The sequence below is a fragment of the Felis catus genome, chromosome D3 (assembly GCF_018350175.1).
Source record: "Felis catus isolate Fca126 chromosome D3, F.catus_Fca126_mat1.0, whole genome shotgun sequence".
Lineage (NCBI taxonomy): Eukaryota > Metazoa > Chordata > Mammalia > Carnivora > Felidae > Felis > Felis catus.
The window spans coordinates 47,622,559-47,643,052 of record NC_058379.1 but is presented as its reverse complement, the minus strand read 5'-3'; the positions used below and the strand labels follow the sequence as shown (position 1 = coordinate 47,643,052).

Genomic DNA, 20,494 nt, shown 5'->3' with positions numbered 1-20,494 from the left:
AATTTATGAGATGCTCTTTTCTGAAAGTCTCTGAGTACCTTAACCAGAGTATAACTGAAAACAAGAATGTCAAAAAGGCACATTTAAATTGTTCTCAAAATCAATCAAAAATAATGAGGTGCTGGGAAAAAGTTGTATCCTTGATAATTACATCTATCAGTATCAGAAAACAAAAGAGAACAATCAGGAAATGACAACCCCACTCCCAAGTAGCACATTAAAAAAGGCTAATGAAAAAAAGTCTCTTTTAAAAATTGTACTAAATTAGCATTTCAAGTAAATTGACAACTTAAGCGTTGATAAAGGCCAATCTGGGGCCCAAACAATGGAAGTTCTGTTTCTACAGTTATCTGCTTTTAGAAGAAATGATCTCACTTGACTTTTTTTTTGTTGTTGTCTTCTATATAAATGGAAGTAATTGTCCTGGGGGGGGGGGGTGGTGACAGTCCTCCTGTACTCCTTAAGGGTGAGGAGACCCCTGGAGTATTGTGCTTAATTTGAGGTTCTATTACTTAAAAGGTTGACCTGGAAGAGGGTAACCAGGGTGATGAAAATTGTTGAAAATGTTTCATATGCCATCCCTCTATTCTCAGTCTGAAAAGGGTTAATGTAGTTGGCTTATTAGACGAGGGATCCAGCCTGTTTTTACAGCTCCAGAGCATAGAGTTAGGACAAATGCACAAAAGTAGCAGAAAGCAGATTTGGGTCTAGAATTAGGAAGAAGTCCTTTATAAACTCAGCTGTACAGAGCTGGAGTAGATTTGCCTCCAAGGGACTGAACTCCCCAAGGCAACCAACACTGTGCAGAGGTTATAATCGCTTTACTTAAAGATGGTGTATGGGTGGGCAGAGGTCACTCACACATTTTGCTAAGAGCCTATAATTATAATAAAGATGCTTTAAAAGTCATTTAAAATTGCTTTTTTAAAAGAAATAGAGAGTAAAAATGAATTTTATATCATGGCTTTAAAAAAGAAAACCTTAATACATCTCAATTTGCATATCATTGCTTTGTATTGCGAAATGTGGGCTGTATGGTGAGGCAGAGTTTAAGCTACAGCATTTTAAGATCACGGTGCATTGTTTTTGATGACATTAAATTCTTACTTCATCAGCCCCAAATTTAGGAGCTTATATATAGGTAAGAATATGACTTTGTTAATAAGAATAGAACATAACATTTTAGACACTGTCTTAAGAGTGGAATTAGTATTTGAATTATCAACAGTGACAAAAGCATTTTCTTTCCATGATAAAAGAAAAGTTACGTACATAGATATCCAAATATGTCAGTTCATTTTGAAGGTAGTAGTAAGTGCTGGTATTTTATTTTGGCTTGTCAAGTGATTTTCTTCTTTATTATTAGGCCAGGAAAAAAAAAGTCCTAGTATATTCCACCAACATATTCATCAGTCATCATTTTTGGAGACAGTTTTCGACATATTGTATGTTTTACTGTGCTAACAAGAGAAAAGACTAGCCATTAAGTTTATGTTTCTTTGTTTTTCAGCAAGGTCACATATCAGGAATAATGCTAGAAGTATGCTAATAAACAATATATAATGTAGGTCATCTGGGAGTAAGAAATATTTTCTAACTAGTTCTAAAGGGAAATATTGTTAAAAAAGGGATAGATGTTATTTACGCCACACATGTTGCTCTATATGTCACCATCAAAAGCATCTTGTAAACAGCTCAGCACAGTAAATCTTCCTCGGTGATTGTCAGGGTTTTTCAACTCCGTGTTAGATTTAGATTCAGCACACTCAATTCACAATATGCTTAATGTACAAAGCCTGTTAGATTATTTAGAAACCTTCTATTGGAAATATGCCTGCCCTTTTGTGTTTTACAAGGAATTCTACTATCCTGGGTTGCACAAGCCAGTGCTATGCTAAGTGACAGTAATCAAGACGGTGTTACATTAGTGGCATTTGAAATTTTAATTGCTGATGAAATGATGCTAAATTTTTGTGCCTAGCCTTGATTTTGTTGAGTTCTTTAAAATTAATGACAATTTACAGACTGATATTTTGTACTGCTACCATTAGTAAAACAAGTTTGCAAGACTGCGGATGAAACAATAATTCTCTAAGAATGCCTTAACAAACTGCCATTGATGTGATTTTACAAATGTTATTTTCTCACATTGGGGAGATTTCAAAATGGATTATTTCATAAGGGTTTATTTTGTTTTCCAAGATGGTTTTTAATTGTAAATATCAAGTTTCATCATAAAGGAATTTATGTAACTGTTCTGGAAAACATAACCAATACTTTATTTATTGAGTTCATCTAATATGTACTGAGCCATATGGGGGACACAGTGCCAAGGATGTGAAGTCATAAAGGCAGCTTTTATCGGACAGTCTAGCATTTAGAACCAAGACAGCTGATTTCTCTTCTTGGCTGTAGGGCACTCTGACATCAGGCAAATCTTTCTACTTCCCTGCGCCTCAGTTTCTTTATTTATGATAACAAAAATTAATAAATCCTGCACTCTCCACTTCCCAGAGCTGTTGTATAAAATGATAAAACCATCTTAGAATGTTCAGTATGGCATGATATCTTTATAGGAGAAAATATGTGTTTAAATGCTAGTATTTAGCAACTTCTGAAACATCTAAATATCAGACTAAGTTGCAACTAAAAACGATAATTGCTGAATCTTGTAGCTAGATTCCATGAGTCTTACTGACCATTTCACTAAGGGATATCTAGAAGTAATGTCACAGTCATTTTGGTCAGAATGAAATTGTGCCTGATCTACGAAGACCTCGGTTTCTGAAACCCAACTATGTGTTACAGATTTTTTTTTAATACTAACTTCGGTTTTTGAGTTTAGGAATCTTTAAAAATATATTATGCTGTAATTATGTGCCTTCATGTCTTCCAACTGTTTGCAACTAAAAGTATAGTGTTGGGATCAGACCACAAGGTCTTAGTGAGGAATTCATGGAACTTTGCCCAAGCAGACCCACAGTAGCCAGACCAGCATCTCAAAAAAATGTTGTGAGTTGGGTTGGGCTCTTTTTTTTTTTTTAAGAAAACAGTAAGAAGTGCATGTGTCTAAGTAATTCTATTTATACTTGTTTTCTCAGAAGAAGACCTATCAGTGCATCAAGTGTCAGATGGTTTTCTACAATGAATGGGATATTCAGGTTCATGTTGCAAATCACATGATTGGTGAGTGACACTCTAAACCTTATTACAGATAGCTTTTTCTCCTACTTGTGTATCAATGCCTATATAATTAAACAGAGTTAAAGATGAATTAATTGTTCAGCCATCAATGTTTTACCTAGGCATGATTGATTTTTATTACTATTATTAGGCCTGATAAGACATTAGCACATTTTATTTTCTGCAAGGGCTAGTTTAGACTTCTGCAGAGGATTATATATCTCCTGCCAGTCAAAACACAGGTGATTAACAAATTAAACTTCTAATCATTTTTGCATTATTGAAAACTAACAGGAATGGTTAATGAACTGGATGTTAGCTTTCCATAGAGTTTTAGACAGGTTTTAATTTCAGAAGTTATTATGGTAATGGCACTGCTGTGTGTTGCTTAAGCATCTTTGTATCAAAATCTAAAGTGGTGAGTTTTTGTGATAGGGAAACATAAATAATTTAAATTGCCATAAGATAGTTTTATATGTATGGTTTCAACAGCCTGGAAATAATCATGATCATAAAGATCATGTAAAGAAGTCAGTAATCATTTTTTATTCCCCACCAAATTGTACATAGATCTTTCTAAAAGCGGTTTGGGTAAAGATCTCTGAAGTCACTCTCGGCCGGTGTTTGCAGGGATTTTGCATTTGTCACATAGGCTAGAACTAAAAGGATAATTTTTTCAGTTATTCATATTGTCCCATTATCCCTTAATTCCTCTGGGGTTACCTCCTATGTTTTTTAATTTGATAAGCACTTAGTAATAACACTAAGAGTTTTACCAGCCAATTAAACTTTATCAAGCAGATCTTTTTCTACTACTAAAATGACAATTGTTATTACTTTATGCTATTTTTGTTACTCATTTGTGTTTTTATACTGCGAGAGTTTTTTTTTTATTTCATCCTCATTTGATGGAATTTTATAATACCATAAATAATTGTGATATAATACTAAAAAGTCCAATTAACCTCATGCTCTCCTATTACCAAACTCTAAGACAGGAAAGAAAATTCAGCCTTCTAGACTCTGAACTTGTTTTCAGGGGTAAACAAGTTATTTTACACACTTGATCAGAAGCATCCTGAGAGTGCAGAGTGGAAGGATTGCTCCAACTATCATTACTGATCACAGTGGAACTCCTAATGTTCTTGTAGAATTAATGAAGATAAATTCAAAAGCATGTTAGAAAATTGATTAATCGTTTTTCAATAGGATTTGCTTTATAGTTTTCAAGTGATGGGTCTTTAGGAGGATTATTGCTTATAAAAGACTAAGTACATAATTGTGCAAAATGGAACTTAATGCACAACAGCTAAAATATCGATCAGTGTATCTCTCTATTTTCCAGATTTACATGCTAATATTATTAGTGATTTTCTTATACATCAAATATATCCTCAAATGTGGTAGAATAACAGTGACAGCTTTACTGAGTGCTTAGCGGGTAATGACAACATGTAAGAGAATTTAAATAACGTGTTTCCTTGCAATTTTTTTCTATTTTGGATTTCAAGAAAAATATTCTTTATAAACTTTCAAAACTGCTTTTTTGGGGGGAGGGGGAAGGGTGTGTGGGTTAGAAAGAATGAGTTCTTCTTGCCATGATAAATGCTGATATTTTCCATGTCTTTATTTCTTGAGTAGAGTTCATTGGTGGCAGTCATTCATGATTCTGCCTCATGCCATAGTTTTACGTGGGCTTCACTGAAAATGTATCTTGGAATTGGCACCTAATGGGAAATTTAGTGAAATGTTAATAGGTTACGCTTCTGTATCGTTGTATTGTACATAAACTTATTTTTGGTTCTGGATTTTATTTTTTATCCCAGGACTCGGATGAACAGATTGAATATATTTTTCACCATAATATTAATGCTCTTTTGCGTATATTGAGTCTGAATTGAACGTTGAGCAGTGAGAGGACTTTTTTGATTTGCCAATTTTAGTATCATTTGGCCGGAACATTCACTGGTTTGTACTGGCCCTTCTTTTTAAATTGCTTTATACCTTTCCTTTTGTATGTCTCTCACATTCCTTGCATCATTAGTGCGTTCCCAGAGCTTTCTCCCTCTACCTTATGGTGGATTAATATGACACTCACTTCCTCTTGGGATCTGAGCATTTAACAATTCACCTTCCATCAGAGAAGCAAATTCTATTCCTTTCCACAGAGGGCCTAGTTATTTAATATTCATGCTATTTTTAATAATAAAATATGTAACTCTCTTGCACTTGAGGGCTAAACAAATGAATAGTATCCATTTAATTGTTTTATCTGTTGACCATGCATCCAAGTCCTTAAACTCCAGTCATGTTGTTAATATCTACAGAAAGAGAATGCATAATGGGAGGATGTCACAGAGGCTAAGATATCCTTTTTTAAAATCCCAGTGTGATACTTAGTCTTTCAAATGAGGCAGGCAGCATTATTTTGTTGACTAAAATACCTCCATTGAGGGTAGGTATTTTTAGGTTGTGTGTCTGTGTATGTTTTTTGTCTAATCAAAAAATAATCTCAACTAGACATTTAGCAGGGAAGAGGGATTAGAGGCTCTCTGAAAAGCCTCTTACTCTTTTTGTTAAGAGGGTATATAGTGTTTTTGCAGATTTTGTTCTACATTTCAATCAGTTCAGAGGAAGGATTATGTCACCTGGTGGAGAACAAGATCTTCAGATGACCCAGTGAGGTGTAACTTTAAATTCCTTCTTTAACCAAGTTATTTGCATTTGCTTCTCTGTAGCACACATGTTTAATGCAGTTTCAATGTCAGACAACTCCATGCTTCTTTCTGGATGTGCTGGTCTCAGGCTATTGGCCAGGGACATTTGCAAAAGGAAAACCATCAATGTTTCTACCAGGTACATACTAGAGACGTTCTGCTTAAGTGCCGTTTTGCAGCTAGGTGTGGACACATGGTCTGGGTTGCAGGAATAATTACTCAATAAAAAGGCATCAGGGATTTGACTTACGTCTATTAAGGAAAAAAAGAAAACCTCACTCTCCACCACATTTTGACACAGTTTCAGTAAGAAATCAGACCAGTGACTATTTAGGGGTTTCTTTTCTTCTTTACACACACACAAAAAAGAGCTACAAAACATTTTAACAGCTTTCCTGGGGAAAAGATTTCCCTCTTTTCAAGTTTGCACAGATGAGAAATTTTTTCTTGTCTTCCTTTGTTCCTTTCACATAGTTTACGTTGGCTTTTGACCTGAGAATACAGAAAGAAGCCATTGTGTATTATGTCCTTTAATTCCTTTTCCCCCGTCCCTATCAGCGTCGTAAATATTTGTTGTTATTTTCCTCTTTGAGATTTCTGTTATTATTATTATTATTTGGTACGGATTAGCACAGATAGAGACGAAACCAGGGAATTTAAATGTGTTTAACCCAGCAAAGGAATTGTCTCGTATAAAATTATGAGGCTCAACAACAGTAGAGTAAATTTGTAAGTGCTCCGAATAAAGGGCTGTTAGGCATGTGATAATATAAAGAGATGACATTGCCAAGAACTATTTATGAGAAGCTTAATTTTTTCACTCTGATAATTCTTGACCAATAATTACCAGCCTCTAATTATCTATTTTAGTTAGAAAGAAATTTCGATCACTATGGAGGTTGGCATTGCTACTAACGCATAAATCCCCAAAGAGACAAATGTGTTCCAAACAGCCCCAAACAACTGTCTCATGAAACATAGTGAGCAAATTGCGAGCGGCTGGTGGTAGACAACCAGCAGTACGCTCACCATCGAAGGCCAGTCAGCTTGACAAAGAAATGATCAAAGGGGAGAAATACCATTATCCTTGGAATTGATTGCTATACTCATGGACTTTGGAGAACGAGTGGTCAGGATAGAGCTGTGCCCATTTCCAGCCCTCCCTTTCCAAGTTCTCAGATGGAGAAGATGAAGGGGATTGGTGTTAACCGTTTACCTAAGAATTATTTTTTAAAAATTGACTTAGAGATGATGATGTAATGAGTGGGGGTGGGTTTTTTTTGTAGTTTTTATCTGATCAGCAATGGGGAGAAATTTGTGTCTAAGGTGGCAGAGCACCTGTTTTGTGAAAAAATGGGAAATCCACAGATAGTCACCAGTAAACATGCTCCAGATGGGTCAAGGGTGATGCTTAGAGCATTTAGGGAAAGCAACTGTATTTATCTCTTAGAAAAGCAAAACTCGGATTTGGAACTATAAATGACAGCTAATAGGAAAACACTGGTGGAAAGCTATTGACTATTTTTCTTCAAATCTCGAATACTCAATGTTTTATCGTCACAATTTTTTAAAAGCATGAAAAGATTCAAGTCCTCTCCAGTGCACGTGGGAAGATATATATTCTATGTGTTATGTTACATGTGATATACATCACTGATGTCAAAGCAAAACGAATGCATAAATCAGTTTTGTACACTGTGGTGAATTTTTAGTCTGTTTTGTGGCAAGTGACATTCATATGTTCGGCAATTTGTTTGATGCCCAAGGTCACAAATGGCATTCTTTTCCTTCCATTTCTTTAGTGGATGGTGTGCTATGTGACTAATCTTCATTATAGTTTTGTGACATTCAGTATCACTTCTGAAACATTTCAGCTTGAGTGCTCTTGCTTTACAATAGACTAAAACCAATATTTTGAGGTCTATAGTGGTTTTGGATTTTATATGTCTTAAGGGGAAATATCCAAAGATAAGAATCTCTACATAGGAAGATAAAGGGCCCTGTTGTTGCCCTTTAAACTCTTAGCTTTCTTGGCCATTTTTTTTAAGTGAATAGAAATGAATCTATCATAATGCATCTATGTGTAGATATATATTTGTGTGTGTGTGTGTGTGTGCGTGTGCGTGTGTGTGTGTGTATCTGCACTATCCTAAGAAACTCAAAGTCATTAGGTTGTTTAGAGTTTGCATTAATTATAAACGAGAAGACTATTGAATTATAAGTTATCATTTGATTGCTTACAAAACTCAGGGAATTAAGAAACAGGCATTTGGTGTTAAATATGATGAAATACTGGCTTATTTCATCAAGAGCTGGATTAAAAAAGATGAAATCTGGGCAGTTTAATGGTAACAGAAAGCTACCCTCATGTGGGCAATGCTGGCTTATTTGAAAAGCCCATAAAGGGTTTCTACATGGACCATACAAAAGGGATACTTTCTCTTTAATAGCCATCTGTACAGGAGAGATGAGAAGTGGGCCAGGTCATCTCTCCTCAGCTGTCATGATATTAACGTAGGTAATGGGGCAAGGTCCGCGTTCTGCTGGGTGTTGTTTTTCATAGATGTTCATCGATTTACACAGATAATTCTATTTATTTCTTAGAGTCGGTCCAAGTGAACCAGGCAGAATAACAAACATCAAAGCATTTCCAATGACTTTATCTTTGTTTGTAACGTAACTTTTGTCTAAAAAATGGTGTCACACCTACTGTGCAGATGGCTGCATGATTTGTAAACCAGCCAAAACATTTAAACAAATGTGTGATCTGGGGATAGATTAAATAAAGGATAAAATGGAGTGTGGGCCACAAATTCTAATAATCAGATGATTTTAAGTTGTGTGCAGCGCGGAGTGATGGTCACAGTGATAGCAGGGAAAGCTTGCCAATGACAGCAAGGTGCCTTATAGATCTCAGGATGGAGCCCGTGGCCTGGTAGGCCTCAGTTTGAGAACCGCACATTTGCTGTGCAGCTGGCAGCTCTGTATGGGGACATCAGATAAAACTTATGTAAAATGAAGTGTTATTGCTTAGTATGAAATTGTTCAGAGAGGGAATTTGCAGACAGTAACTGAAAACAGAATTCATGGTACCAATGAAGCAGACTGTGAGTATGAAGAGGGTTTAATTATCTGCACAATTTAACAAAAATTCAAGACGTACGCAGAAAGGACATACGCAGGCATAGATAGAACACAGCCACGCTGTTGACTGAGTACAGAGCGGGGCCGCAGGAACTTACCAAGCTTCTTCAACGAAAAGGTTTCCTAAAAACAAAGACAATTTAAAATAAAAGAAAACACGAAAGACTTTTAAAGAAAACACATCTTTCTGGAATAAGATAGTTTTCAAGAGCTCATCTTGATTATTTGGATTCCCATTTCTGAAGCAAATTGTAAAGAAAATCTCTGAGCCCATCTCGGAATGTCAGTGTTAAGCTATTAACAGACAAATCGGGGTGTTTATCCTTGTCTTGTGTTTTAGCTTGCGCCTCGTAGCTTGGGTTTACAAGAGTAAAACATAACTTGCAGTTGGTGGAGTTTCTAATTTAGGAGCCCCTAAGAAAACCTGGTGGCCGTTTCTTGTGATGTTAATTTTCCTTGAGACTGAGGGTTCTGACTGAGTCCACAGACAGATCGAAGATTCAGTTTCTGGTGACGTTTTAGAACACACCGCCCTTAAAGAGGCCTCAGAAGAATGTTGTTCTCAAGCTGAATTACTGGTTTCCAGCCTTCCTTCCTAAGCTCCGTACAGAGAGGCTGGGAAGAGGCTGTGCCAGACGGATCGTTCCATGGCTGAGACACGTTGGTGGGGCTACTGACTCTGGTTCTGGCCTCACCTTTGACTTGCCGGAGAACATGCCACAAGTGTATCCGTTTTTCACTCACTGTTTGATATGTTTATTATCGAATGCGGGTAGCCGTTTCTGAGGGAAGTCTGTAAAACATTTCTGAATGGAGGGCGCGGAAAGTCATCGGCAGTAGATCCGAAAAGATAGATCCCTGCCCGCACACGTGCCCGTGTGTGCACACACGCATCGTGACCTATTTCCGCAGGATCGCTCAGACACATCAAAAGGAAAGGTCTCTGCTGACCCATTTCCATAGGTTATTTCCTAGTTTCAGGACCATTAAAGGCAGTAAACGAAAGAAAGGGAGCCAATATGGAGAGTGGGTGTCGAACTTCAGCTGCTCATATTGTTGCATTTGGTGAGCTGACGGGGTTTCGTAGGTCACCTTTAGAATTATGCCTATGACAGCAGCAGCTACCTGCCAAGATTGCAAGGTATCTCACGGCTCTCAGGATGGCGCCTGTGGCCCGGTAGGCCTCAGTTGGAGGGGTTCACATTTGCTGTACAGCTGGCAGCTCTGTATGGGGCAGCCGTGTGGGCTGCTAGGGAGCTGGAAAGGAGACAAGCATGAAATTTCTTCTAAACCCAACTCTGTTTTTCTGTACTGTTGGCTGCTTCTCAGTTCCTTGACAAAAAAACCAATCAGGCACCCTTTAATCCGCCTGTGATTACCACTGGTATAAAAAGAGAAGCATAATGAGGAAAAATGCCTCGTTTTGTTGCCTTCAAAAGCCAACAAATTGGAGTTAACTTGACAGGAAGTGGCTTAATAATTAGATTATTTATTTATTCCTGACACATATCCCCCTGTTACTGGTCTCAGGAGACCCTGTAGATGGTACGATTTTCAAGCTGCCATTACTTCGCTGTCTTCTGTGAACAAAGAAGCTACTGTCTATCAGTCAATTAAATGCACTCTTTAAGCAGAGGCTTCGAAGTCCTCAATGGAGAGAGCCCTGGGACACTGTGGCTGATGATTCCTTTCTCTGTACTGTACATCACACTCTCAACTACAGTCCCCACAGAGATGGAATAAAGTCATGCATTAAAATATCACTTGTTGATTTGTTTGCTAATGAAGAGCCATTGAAATGTTTGTGTATTTCTATGGCAAAATTGTTGATAAAAGGGCCTACTTGCCTGCGTATCTTAGTTCATCTGCTGTGAGTGCTTATTTAAGAATTATTAAAATTAAAGTCAGTAAACAACAGAATTAAAAAAAAAACCCTGAGAGAACAGGAGTTTTCTTGCCGTCTTCATCAAATTAAATGAATAAAGTCAGGAAAAACAGAGGAATTGGTGTCATTCCGATCCCTTGCTTACACTCCATTAATCTAAACATTGTTTTCTGCAACATAAAAATGTAAGGCTTTTTCAGAGTATCTGGGATCTACACCTTTTAAGTATGAAAAGATATTAGAATCCCTTTGTGAGAGTAATGTACTTAGAGATTTTTTTTTTCCCTTTGGAAGATGAACGGCATTTGTTGCAATTTCTCTGAGTGAGTGTGCGCAGAGGCTTTTCCGGGGAGCTTAGTGGGGGCTTTTACGACCAGACTAATAAAACATCTGTGGCGTGTCAGACTCAACCTCACAGCCACGTGGATTGTACAGAAACGTGGCTTTCCTTCTCTTTATGTTCCTCCTCCCGTTTCCTTTCCGCGTCTTAACATTATTTTATTTCCATCTAAGTGGTGATGACTTTTCAACCATCATGGAGTTAGGGTTTTTCTCTGTTACTGTATTCATCAACTCTGTACTACTTACTGTTTACTGTGTACAAAGCATGCCTTGGCTGGACTTCCCTGGCTCCCATTAATTGGTTTTGTATTTTAAGAGTACATCTGTTGTTAAGTTGGAGGTCTAGAGGTCTGTCTAGGCTGAAAGACTTAGATAATATTGTGACAGCTCTCTGCTGAAATGTTTAGCTATCGCTCTGCCACTTAAAGGGATAAATTTGGGATTTAAACCAAGGCCACTGAGCACTGAAAAGCATCCCTTCTTCCTCCCATCAGACTTTGTAAATGTAATCAAGGTTTTAACTATAGATTTCATGATTACCTGACAACAGGCTGTAAAGAATTAATGCGAGACCTCATCAGATGGTCATAGTCCTTATTTCTACCCTGTTATTCCAAGTCATTTTGTTAGAAAAAGCTTAGATACTCGGAGGTGTTCTATAATAGAAAATGAATTTGAAACCCTTTCATTAATTGGTGATTAATACATTTCAGGATTAGTTTAAGCAGGGCCCTACCTCCTGCCCAGTCAAGTATGTTCTGGTTAATATCCAATTATCTGCACCTTCATAGTTATTATGTCTTAATATTTCGGATATGATAACCAGAAACTGGAGAGTAATGCTAATGAGGAGCACAGAGCAAGAATTAACCAATGACATACTCAATGATCCTTGGTGGGGAAAGTATCTCTTTCTCCCCCTTAACTCATTGCTTCAGCATCTTCTGGGCACTGGCTGAAAAGTAAGACTTTCAACTATAGCAGGCAAGACCCAGACAACGAACCATTTTCTCTTGCCATACTAGGAACCTGAAGGTGCAGTTCACCTACAAACACTGTTTAAGTTCATTTTATGGAGAGTCAGCATAGGGAACAGAGAGGCAGTTTATATTTTCAAACAGGAAACATCCTATTTTTTTATCTTTTCCTTTTAACCACGCCACAGGTTGTTACCTTTTCAGAGGATGTTTTAATTCAGATTCATTTGAAATGCCTGTAATATTTCACCAAGGAAACACTCCTCCCTGCTACCTCGTATCCTCTTCCCCCCCTCAAATTTATCACCGTGACGTATATGCGTGGTGCCTCAGTTTAATTTTTGTGCAGGTCATTTCCCTTGAACAATCTGACGTGGCTCCCCTAGCAGCCTGCAAGGGTGGTATGTGTGCTGCTTCAAAATACGCAGCTTTAAATAGTGCGCTTTGTACATTACCCCTTTATATGCTTTATTGTAATGAAGCAACATCAGTAAATTGCAATGAAGGGCGATTGTTGCACGGGGATGACTAGTACACCTTGGGGTCCATTTGCACCAGATTATTCTTTTTATTGTTATTATTACTTCCCATCTTCTTTACTCTCTTGCTGCCGAACTTGCTGTTGGCCACCGGTGCAACACAGAGGGGATCTTAAGGAACATTGCAGGCATCATTTTTTTTCTCTTAGGCGCATACCAATCGCCGTTCAGTTCCCAATCAGACATCCTGGGGGCTTTGTGGGTCTTTATTGATGCCACTTTACTCTGTTGACTTCATTCTTAATGTTCTTCGTCTTTATCTTCTTAGAAGAACAAATTTACTGAGAATAAAAGTGACCCATTTCTTTTCAAACATTTCGTGGAGGTGTTATAAATTTATAGTTGGGATGATCAGCCGATTTGTCCCTTCCCCCAAAGAGGTTCAATCATTTGCACCGGGGACTTAGAGGGGATTACTGTTTAAGGGAAAGATTTGTATTTGCTGTGTCTTCTTGGATTTCCTTAAAACACAGACTGAAGTCATTATGAATATTTTATATGTTAATAACATCTCTTTACAAAAATAACTTGTTTCCTGCCCCCAACCAACTACTGTCCCCCAATAACTAATCAAAAACAGTGTAGATTTAAGTAAGCAATCCTCTGCTCTTATTGAACAGAATTACGAGCAAGGCTTTAGTTTAGAGATGATTATATGTGAATTTTGGGTGACTGTTAATCTTTCTATTGTCATAATTTTAGAACCTGTGTCCATTTGTGTTTCCAAATTGTTAGTGCAGCTGTTGTTCTGTTTCTGTATTCCTAAGGCTGGGCTCCTGTGCAGCATTCAAACTAAAATCTAGAATTAGACCTGACACACCTTCAATTGAACTATCAAGTCTTTTAAAACTGCTTGGCCAGTGACGCCAGTCCCGCACTATTCGACTGTACACACTTCCGATTGTGGGCCAAAAAGCATTGATTTTTAGCTGTCATTTCTAGTGCACATACTGTAGAATTGAAATTTAAACCTTAATCCACTCAGTAATGCAATTAATTTTTAATGTGCAGTAATACTAATTGAAATAGCCTGAATTTAGTAAGTCACCACAAGACATTTTCAAAAGCAAGAGTCTCCACTGAGAACCTGGGAGGACAGATAATCATTGTTACAGTGTTTACAGGATAATGCTCACTCTTCAGACCTCCAGTGGAAAGGGAGGTTCTTTAAATTAGACTATAGTATATCTCTGTGAATAGAAATATCTCAGAGAGAATTCTTACTTTCTACCCACCAGAACAGGATAAAAAAATCTTCTGATGGAGTTAAAAACAATAACAACATAGTTTTAGTTAAAAATATCTTAATATAGTACATGTAAAAGTTATATTAACCCTTTTCTTTTTTTCCAAAAGAGCATCTATGAGTCGTTGCAAATGAAGCCACCTGCCAGCAATGTCATGGTCAAAAGCCACAGTCTCAATGGGTAATCTCATTGTTCGATGGGTATTTGAGACACTGTTTCCAGATTTGATGAATATGTGTACTCTATCAGCTGCCTGTAAACCTATTTGGCCTTGTTTTGGTAGATGAATATTCCTATAAACAAAAATATACCCTAGTTTTATTTCAAACTGTGTTCCTTCGGTTTTTGCATATTATTTCAAAATGGCCTTTTAAATGTTTTGTGAGGTTTTGTTTTGTTTTTTTTTTCCTAGCCAGAGTAAAGCAAATTTTGCACAGTAAAACCAAATAGGTTTCTAGGCATTTCTACACTAAAAAGGTTCTCTAACCACATTTATCTGCTAGTAAATGAGGACTTTTTAAAATGCATCAGTTCTACTGATGAATGGGCTTGCAGAGTGTTCAAAATGAGCACCAGCATTGCTCTAAAAAAAGGCGAGCACTGTATATCATCCTTTCATGGCTCTCGCATTATAGTATTTAATAAGCCGATAGTGCTGTTAAATATTTAGTAAAGGTTCCCTCGTAACCCTGCCATCTATTCAGATGGGATTTGAAGACATTTTTGCAGTACATAAGTAAAAATGATGTTAGAGAAGTGGTTGTAGCGTGGCATATTTTCTAAATGAAGTGTGGGGTAACACGGTGTGAATTAGTTCAGAGATTCACACTTAGAAATACCTAAGTCATTTCATGTTCTTTGAATTAAGGGTTCAAACTGACTTTTGTTTTGTCACTGTTAAGTCAAAGTGCTCTTGGGGTTATTTACACAGAATACTAAAAATGACGTTATAGTACGTTAAAAAAAGGGGGGGGGCAGCTCTTACATGGTGATTATTTTAAGCCACCCTAGCTTCAATTGAGCTTTATTATAGACATTTGCTCTTTTTCACCGAATAGAAGGAAAAGAAAAAGAGATGAGGGCAAATCAGCTTATACTCCACTCAGAGCATATTATCAAATCCAGTTGGGGTTTAGTAAGTTAAATATATTCAGCATCTTTTTGGGGTACACTGTGGCAAATACTGAATAATAGATATTGTTGTACACACTGATACGATGCAGGTGGATCATCTTTATCAATTCTTTCTTATTCAATTAGATTTCTATTTGTTATTATCTAAATAGCAATAATTGTTCTTTTAATCTGGAATGCCTATGGGTTTCTAGGATCCTTATGCAAAAGTGCTGCCAGTAAATGCAAGGCTGACATCCTTACTGTCATCATGTGGGTGGGGCAGAATTCACATTTAAATCGTTCAGTGCTCACTAGTGTTATTAGTTTTGAAGGTGTAAAGATAAAGGCTGGTAGTTTGTTCAGATGTGTATGTAATTTGGTTGGCTCTTCCAGGAGCCTATTTGCTTGATTCTAATTTTCATCCTGTTTTATATGCAGCCAGTGACCACAGTATTCATTCAAACTGCACAGAGACACGTCTCATCTGTAAAGCACGGCTTACTGATCTTATTTGCTATTTGTATTCTCATAAGAAGAAACACAGGATTCATACAATGGGGGGGGGGATAACATTTCGTTTTGAAATGATGTATATCACATAGATGTTAATATCAAGAATTTCACGATGAAGGATGGATAAAGGAGAGAGCTTTAGGTATACGTGAAGCAGGAGAGAAGGAAAGTGAGGCAGGGTTCGTATATAGGTGTGTTTAATATGCGATGCTTGATGTATGTTGACCTCAGGTTACAAGAGTAGAAAATCCCATTTTCCAGCTTGTTTCAAATGTAGTAAAAATGCTGCTTCAGTTGCTTTATGCTACTCACATTGGGAAAGGTGCTTATACTGTGATAATTATCATCAAGGAATATTAATGCGTTCAGCATTTGTAACCCAAAAACTCATTATAGCTTAAGCTGTGCATCATCTGTGAAGAGAGAACTTTGCCAGAATTCGCTCTTCACAGGGGTTGCCTCCTGCTTGCTGCGGAGTGGTCAGAGTACTGCAAGAGGTCACTTAGGCTATTTTTGAAAGCTGAAGTTTTGCAATTTTTGAATCACTACCTTCTGTCTAAAGCGCTTATTGTTCTTGCCTCACAATGGCCCCCTAACTGAAGGCACAGCCAAGTGCCAATAATAATAGCAATAATAAACGAGTAAGAAGTAAGTGTTTAGAGCACTATGCAGAATCCAAGAGGTCGGCACATGTAGCCCATACCCAGATAATTCAAGTACAGTATTGGTGTCTTTCCTTCTGTCATTGGGCAAAGGGATTCGTTTACACCTGTTTCCTTAATGCAGGTGCCCTTGGGTTTCAGATAGAAATGCCCCCACTGGGGCTCCACTTCACAGCCCTCTGGCTGGAAATTGTGTAAATAAGACTGCAGGGTCAGCCTTCCCCTTTTGGCAGCCGTGTCCTTAATTAGTCTGTGACAGTCTTTCACATGAGCCTGCGCTGTTCCTGGGGTCATTTCTCACACATCTAAGACATCCATTTCATGCGCAGATAGATATTTTTGTATGTTTGTTTAAAATCGTTCCCTGGGGGAATATTGACGTGGTGGGAGTGAGACTCTCTGGGTGTGTCCAGAATTCTATAACTTAATCTGATCAAAATATCCAGTTGGGTGGCTCCATTATAAATTCTAAGTGGTTAGTTGCATAAGAACATCGTTCCCTCACCTGCGGTTGGCAGCTTGTTGAAAAGGAGCCGTGTGCCTGGGATATTTTGATGTGATTAAATTCCATTATTGTTCTCCCACTGATCCATTGCTTGTCATTTCCCATAAGTGACATTGCTCCGTGCGGCATGGTATAGTTTGTGTCAGGCCCAGGCAGAGAGCACTAACACTCAGTTCTACCCGGCTGTCTGAATTTGCAGGACTGCTGTGTTTCTGAGGTCAAATTGTGACCCTGACCTTGCCCCTGGGAGGACTAGAAAAATATGTTTCATAACTTCCCGTAGACCTACATGAAGAAAAAGAAGGGAAACCATGAAGCCCATAGGCTCTGTTTAGATGAGCTGTAAGGTTGGAATTCATCAAGCAGGAAAGCTTACTGTTGCCTAGGAGCTTCCTCACCGTGAGGGGTCACGGCTGTGGGTGCTGAGTCGGTCAGAGCTGAGGGCTCTGGGGGACTGGCTCATCATTCAAATAGCCCAGCAGGCACAAATGCACAAGTTGATAATCGGGAGTCAACTTGCTGAAATAGGGACTTACTTACCTGTTACAATCACTTACATGAAGGAATGTTGATAGAATGAGTACCCCGAATTCAGTGCAGATATCATAGGCTTGCTGCAGTGAAAGCGGTCTGGGTTTTATTTTGCTGTTTGGTGTGTGTGTGTGTGTGTGTGTGTGTGTGTGTGTGTGTGTTGTTGAATGGGACATAAGCTTTGTTTTATGCAGTCATGCACCAATTCCACAAAGGATGGATGTCCTGAACCAGAGACCCATTCTCAATAGTTTGGGGCTGCAATGCTGACAGCATAGTTGAGAGATACAGTGGTGCACATCTTCTGTGAGGATGTAAACTTAATAATCTTGATGAATTTTGAGTAGCTCATAACTCCACTTCCTCGCCAAAAGAAGAATTATGAAAAGATCGCTTCTAAATCCTTCAGCCATTCTCTGCACTTGTGATAGATGCCATCCTCTTTACCTTGAGGCGCTGGAAATGAAAGTGTGTGTGTGTGTGTGTGTGTGTGTGTGTGTGTGTGTGTTTTGCGAGAGATAAAAATGTATACTTTAGAAGGAGCAAATTGCATTTTCATGTTTAAGTTCACTATTTGCACTTGATGTGGTGAGATCCAAATGTGAAGAATTGCTTTTGACATGATTTCTGTGTCTCCTGCATCCTAGGCTCGCTGCTTTATTATGCGGAAGTGCACCATCGCATGAGATAAATGTGACGTTGAAAACCTGGAAATAGTATAAGCTTGCATTCTGTGTACAGGCTGTTTTAGATAACTGTAGCTTCTTGACTTATTGACACAGTTTAATTTACTTTAGTAATGATACATTCAGTAAAATTGTGAGTACGTGTGTCTTTCAGGTGAAACTCACAGCCTTCCAAGTGTTACGGGTTGGTTTAGGGGCAAAAAAAAAAAAAGTGTGCTTTCATTTCTAAACAGAAAAGCAATTTTAACTTTCTTTAGAAGTCTGCTTTACATAATCTGTAATTTGAACTATCACATATTATTTTATAAACTAAAACTTGAAGTGCATTCATTTCAGAGGTCTTAAAATATACTCCTGGTTTCTGAATTCTAATTCAGAGCTTCTCTCAGTAATGATGGTTTCCCAATTTGTTAGTGGCCAAGATTCTTTAAAAGGCATTTTTGTAGTTTTTTTTTTTGGTGTGTATTTAAGTGGTTGTATGCGTGTGTTCTCGTCCACACAGGTCTGTGTAGATGCATACTCTCTGCCAACCTTTTCTAGCAAAGACTCACTGGAACACCACTCCCTGTCTTGTGTTTAACATGTTTCCAACAGCTTAGAGAGATGGTATAAAAGTGAAATAAAAACCATGGAGCTTATATTGGAGTCTGATGTTTGAAAAGAGATATTGGAAAAGGATGTTTTTTGGCTTGGCTCCCTTTTTAGATGTAATTGCTGCTTCATTAGGACTTGGAAGGGTTTCCCGTGGTTAAATTTAATCAAATGGCTCAGAATAACAAACTTGTACACTCAAAATTCCAAGACAGTCCCGTACATGAAATGTAATTTTTCTAAATTTAAAACACACGCACATCACAACCACCACGACTGGCTGGTTTGTAAAATGCTGTGTGGCTCTCTCTCAAGCCTAGTTCCTATTCCCTACTGGTAGTGCATTGATAAATGATCATGCATAGAAATAGAAGTCATAAGGAATACATTTCAAAGGGTCTGGGTTTGCTTGGTTCTGGTAAGAACCCCACTCTTGAGCAAACGTGTCGTGAGCATGCGGAAATATTGCACGTGAATGGATATCGGTCATTTGGTTTTGTGCTGTGACATGAGATTGTCATTATTCTCCTTTGATGGAGGAGGAGATTGAGGCTTGAGCATCTGACCCCAGCATATAGGGCTAGTATGCATAGTAGAAGGAGGCAAACTCACACTTTCTGCCCTTCTCTGCCTCACGCACAGGGCTGCAATGGGTAATCTCTCCCCACAGGCACGGGTTGTTCAGTTGGGGAGCCGGCACTGAGTTATTCTTCGTGATTCCTTTGCTATCATTGCATCCAAAACCTGATCCTGGTGCCATTTTCTAGGCAGCAAAACGTATCCTTGGTTTAGATAAAATTTGATATTTCCATTCAAAGCAGTAAGCAAGGATTTAGCTTGGTTATCCTTTTCTACCTCCTTAAATCAAACTACTTTTTGCAAAAGCTGAATATATTTCTGCTTCAGAATTCTTTGGAAATGGTGAGAAACAGGCAATGGAGCGACAAGAGTGGGGTAAGTTCACTGTAAATGGACATGAGTAGGGGACATGGTTTTCCTTAAGTACTAACATGCAATCCTCACAGCCCTGCAAAGTAGCAAGTGATTCTGTCTACATCTTTCTTAAAGGTGAGTTGATAGACTTAAATCACAATACCTTTGCTCTGAATGATATTTAGAATCCAGAGTCAAGCATACCATAGTATATAAAAATGCCTGTGCCATAGACCTATCCTAATAGCACACACGTTGTCTAATTCTTGTCAGAAATAGGAAGTGGCTTGGAAAACCCGAACATTTCTAGAAGCCTCTTTCTGCGGGTGTCTATACATGAATCCATGATAAGGAGACTATGCAGGGAGTAGTGCAGTAACTGCACATTCATTTAAGCATGCAGAAAGCATTGACATCACTATATGCAGCTTGACAATACAATTTATGATGTTTATCACCATTGGCTCTTTTACAGGTTTTTGAACCAATGATATAATTTATTAGATGCCAGAATGTGTTATTAGGTACAGAAAGAGTAATGAAGAAGGACAATCTTTATGTTAATACTTTTGTACATTTTGTCTTGCTGCTATATGAGGCAAGAGGAATCAAAACATGCTCTAAATTCCACTCACAAAACAAGAGCAAAATTGTGCAGGTTTCCTCCCCAAATCCAGGAGGAACAATGGCCAGTAAAATGAAAGTGCCATCTGGGTCTAGACGCGAGGTGATAGCCAGCTCTTCATTGGTGCTGGTAGAAAGCTTAAAATCATGATGGTGCATCCTTGTTTTAGAAGTGTTCTTGCAATTGGGGCCTCTAAACTGATTTTAATTTTTATTACAGGTGATGCTTTGCCTAACTAAAAAGTCTGGCCATATAGTGGATATAAGCTTGACTAAAAAAAGTTATTACTATTATTATT

The 20,494-nt window shown here is 38.0% G+C and overlaps 1 protein-coding gene across 4 annotated transcripts in view; it reads left to right on the top strand.

The window, feature by feature from the left end:
- ZNF521 (zinc finger protein 521) overlaps window positions 1–20,494 on the top strand; it is a 278,827-nt gene that overhangs the window by 145,716 nt on the left and 112,617 nt on the right. For all 4 annotated transcript variants that reach the window (XM_023241840.2, XM_023241839.2, XM_023241838.2 and 1 more), the window contains one exon: window positions 3,102–3,186. In XM_023241840.2, the coding sequence (XP_023097608.1) occupies window positions 3,102–3,186 (85 nt within the window). The remainder of the gene's footprint in view (window positions 1–3,101; window positions 3,187–20,494) is intronic.